Genomic DNA, 2,317 nt, shown 5'->3' with positions numbered 1-2,317 from the left:
CGAGCCACCTTGCAGCCCCTGTGAGGTCCTTTAAGAAATCACTACAGACACGGTTACAATACACTTTGGTCCTGCAAAAGGTCACAATTCTAGCATGCATTCCCTCTTTTTGTGTGAACAGACACACACGTCAGAGCATCTCTTTGTTAAACTTTGACTATGTGCACCATTGTACTAACTTGTTTCACGTCTATTTTTAGTTCAGTATGAAGCACATATTCCAAAATGCAGTCTGACTAATTCTTTTATTCATTACACACAGCAGAACTGTGAAATTACATCCTTTTTCGAGATTGTGCAAAAGGCAATTTTGCTGAGCTACAGATTAAGGTGGCCGTGCTTTATGGTTGAAAATACAAAGCTGTCTGAGAAGCAAAAATGTTTTCGGGTCCAGTGATGCCCCATGTGGTGCCTTGACTAGGAAAATGTACATTTCAATCAAACTTTCTGCTTAACAAAAGTCAGTAAAAACCTAACAGTCTTGGTGTGCACTGTAGGATCCTTAACACTGTAACTAGCTGTGTTGTATTTCCCCTGTTTGTCGTCTTTTCTTGCGAAACAATCCTGTTATTAATATTGTCACTTGTACACCCGAGCGAGGAGTTCAACTTTTTAAGAAATCTGGCAAAAATCAAGCGCTTTTGACCTTCGTTAGGGAAATCAGTTTCCTCGTTTACATGAAACTCCAGCATCTCATTTTAAGAGGCTGCACCAACATGTTAAATCTTATTTAGACATCACAGAGGAAAGCCCTGTCAAAAACCCTCTGCCGGGTATCCTCTCAGTCTGGATGTGATACGACGCAGCGTGTGCAGCAGGATCAATTGACTTTGAAGGAATCATTTATTCACTGGCTGACTCCCCGACGGCAACATCTGACAGTCATTGGCTTTAATATAATTTTGAGGTTAAACCAATCTCCAGCCAATGGACTTTCTTAATATCATCTGATGGGGAGGGGAGAGAAAAAAAACACAGCAATTACCCTTTAAGGTGTGCTTGATTTAATTAGCAAGAAACTTGAACAGGACCCACTGACTTTCAAACACCTTCCAAATGAGATTAATGAAATGTTCTGCTGTTTTTTTTTCTTTTTCAAATATTTGAAAAGTTCAACTTTGCACCGCTCCAAGTGAAGTGAATTATCGGCAGACGCAGTGAGGATGTAAATGTATGGATTCATGTGTGGGAAAGAGGACAAAATATCATATATTATGGTAATGTTGATAAAGAGTGGTTGAGCGAAGGACATAAACCAAGCAAAATGCACCAGCAGAACGCTAAAACCTTGTAACTTTGATACTTCTGCTTTGATAAAATACTATAAATGGCCCTGAGGTGATGGTGCGAGTTGCCACAGATTCCTCACTCTTTGTTCTGCTGCAGACCTTTCGATTGCAACGAGAGATCAACAACCTGAGCTCGAATCAGAGAAAATGAGCGAGGCGAATCCAATGTGAGATCAAACGGAGCGGGAGGCGGAGAGAGAGAAAAAAAAAAGGCAGAAAAGAAGCAAAAGAAGCAGGAGAGTGGGATAAGTCAGTGGGACCGGAATGAAAGAGAGAAAAGGTACAGTAAGTAGAGGAGGAGTGAATGAACCATGGAGTGAACCGCCATTCACTAAAACCTGCTCCAGCATGAGTTGAATCTTAATTAATGGATTGCAGTAAGATGACTCACTCTTGCTATTTTTAGCTGCAGAAAAGAGAGCACTGTTTCTCAGTTGAATGCATGTGTGTGATACTATTCTGTATTGTTATATAACCACGCACTGGTTTGAGTTGTAAAAACTGCATTACTCATTCGATTGTATGGGAGATCATTTCACCACACACACATACACTGATGCCGAGACTAACCTGTATCCCTATAGAGGATCGAGGCGTTTTCAAGTACTCCTCAGCCTTTGACACCAGGACGGCCTTATCGCAGGTGAGCACTGAGCTGTGAGAGTCCGTGGACGGGTGTCTCTTTCCAGACATCACTCCAGCAGCCTCCATGGCTATGGTCACCGCCTTGGCGCTGTCCAGGCTGTCGGTGGAGTTGTAGAGGGCCCGGCCCGGGCTCAACCCCAGGCTGAGGCCGTCGGCGGCCCACATCCCGCCGTGAGGGTGCCTCCCGTCGTGGTAGGCGTCCTGGGTGGACTCGGTGCTGCTCTGGGCCGTGATGGAGATGAGCGGTTTGGAGGTGGTGCGAGGCGGGACCGGAGGAGGGGTCTTCTTATAGCTGGGTGTGTAGGTGATGGCTGCGAAAGGTGGAGAGACGTTTAAAAAGTGTTGAATTTTTATTATTGTCTCACTGCTGCTATGACTATCTC

General features: G+C 44.3%; 1 protein-coding gene across 1 annotated transcript in view; it reads right to left on the bottom strand.

Annotated features, from left to right (window-relative positions):
• Window positions 1-2,317, bottom strand: part of dlgap2a (discs, large (Drosophila) homolog-associated protein 2a) — a 146,281-nt gene that overhangs the window by 22,753 nt on the left and 121,211 nt on the right. The window contains exon 7 of the mRNA XM_008276886.1: window positions 1,860-2,245. Coding sequence (XP_008275108.1) covers window positions 1,860-2,245 — 386 coding nt within the window. The remainder of the gene's footprint in view (window positions 1-1,859; window positions 2,246-2,317) is intronic.

The sequence above is a fragment of the Stegastes partitus genome, unplaced genomic scaffold (genome assembly GCF_000690725.1).
Source record: "Stegastes partitus isolate 25-593 unplaced genomic scaffold, Stegastes_partitus-1.0.2 Scaffold82, whole genome shotgun sequence".
Lineage (NCBI taxonomy): Eukaryota > Metazoa > Chordata > Actinopteri > Pomacentridae > Stegastes > Stegastes partitus.
The sequence above is the reverse complement of the archived record's forward strand: the minus strand, read 5'-3'. Positions and strand labels throughout refer to the sequence as shown.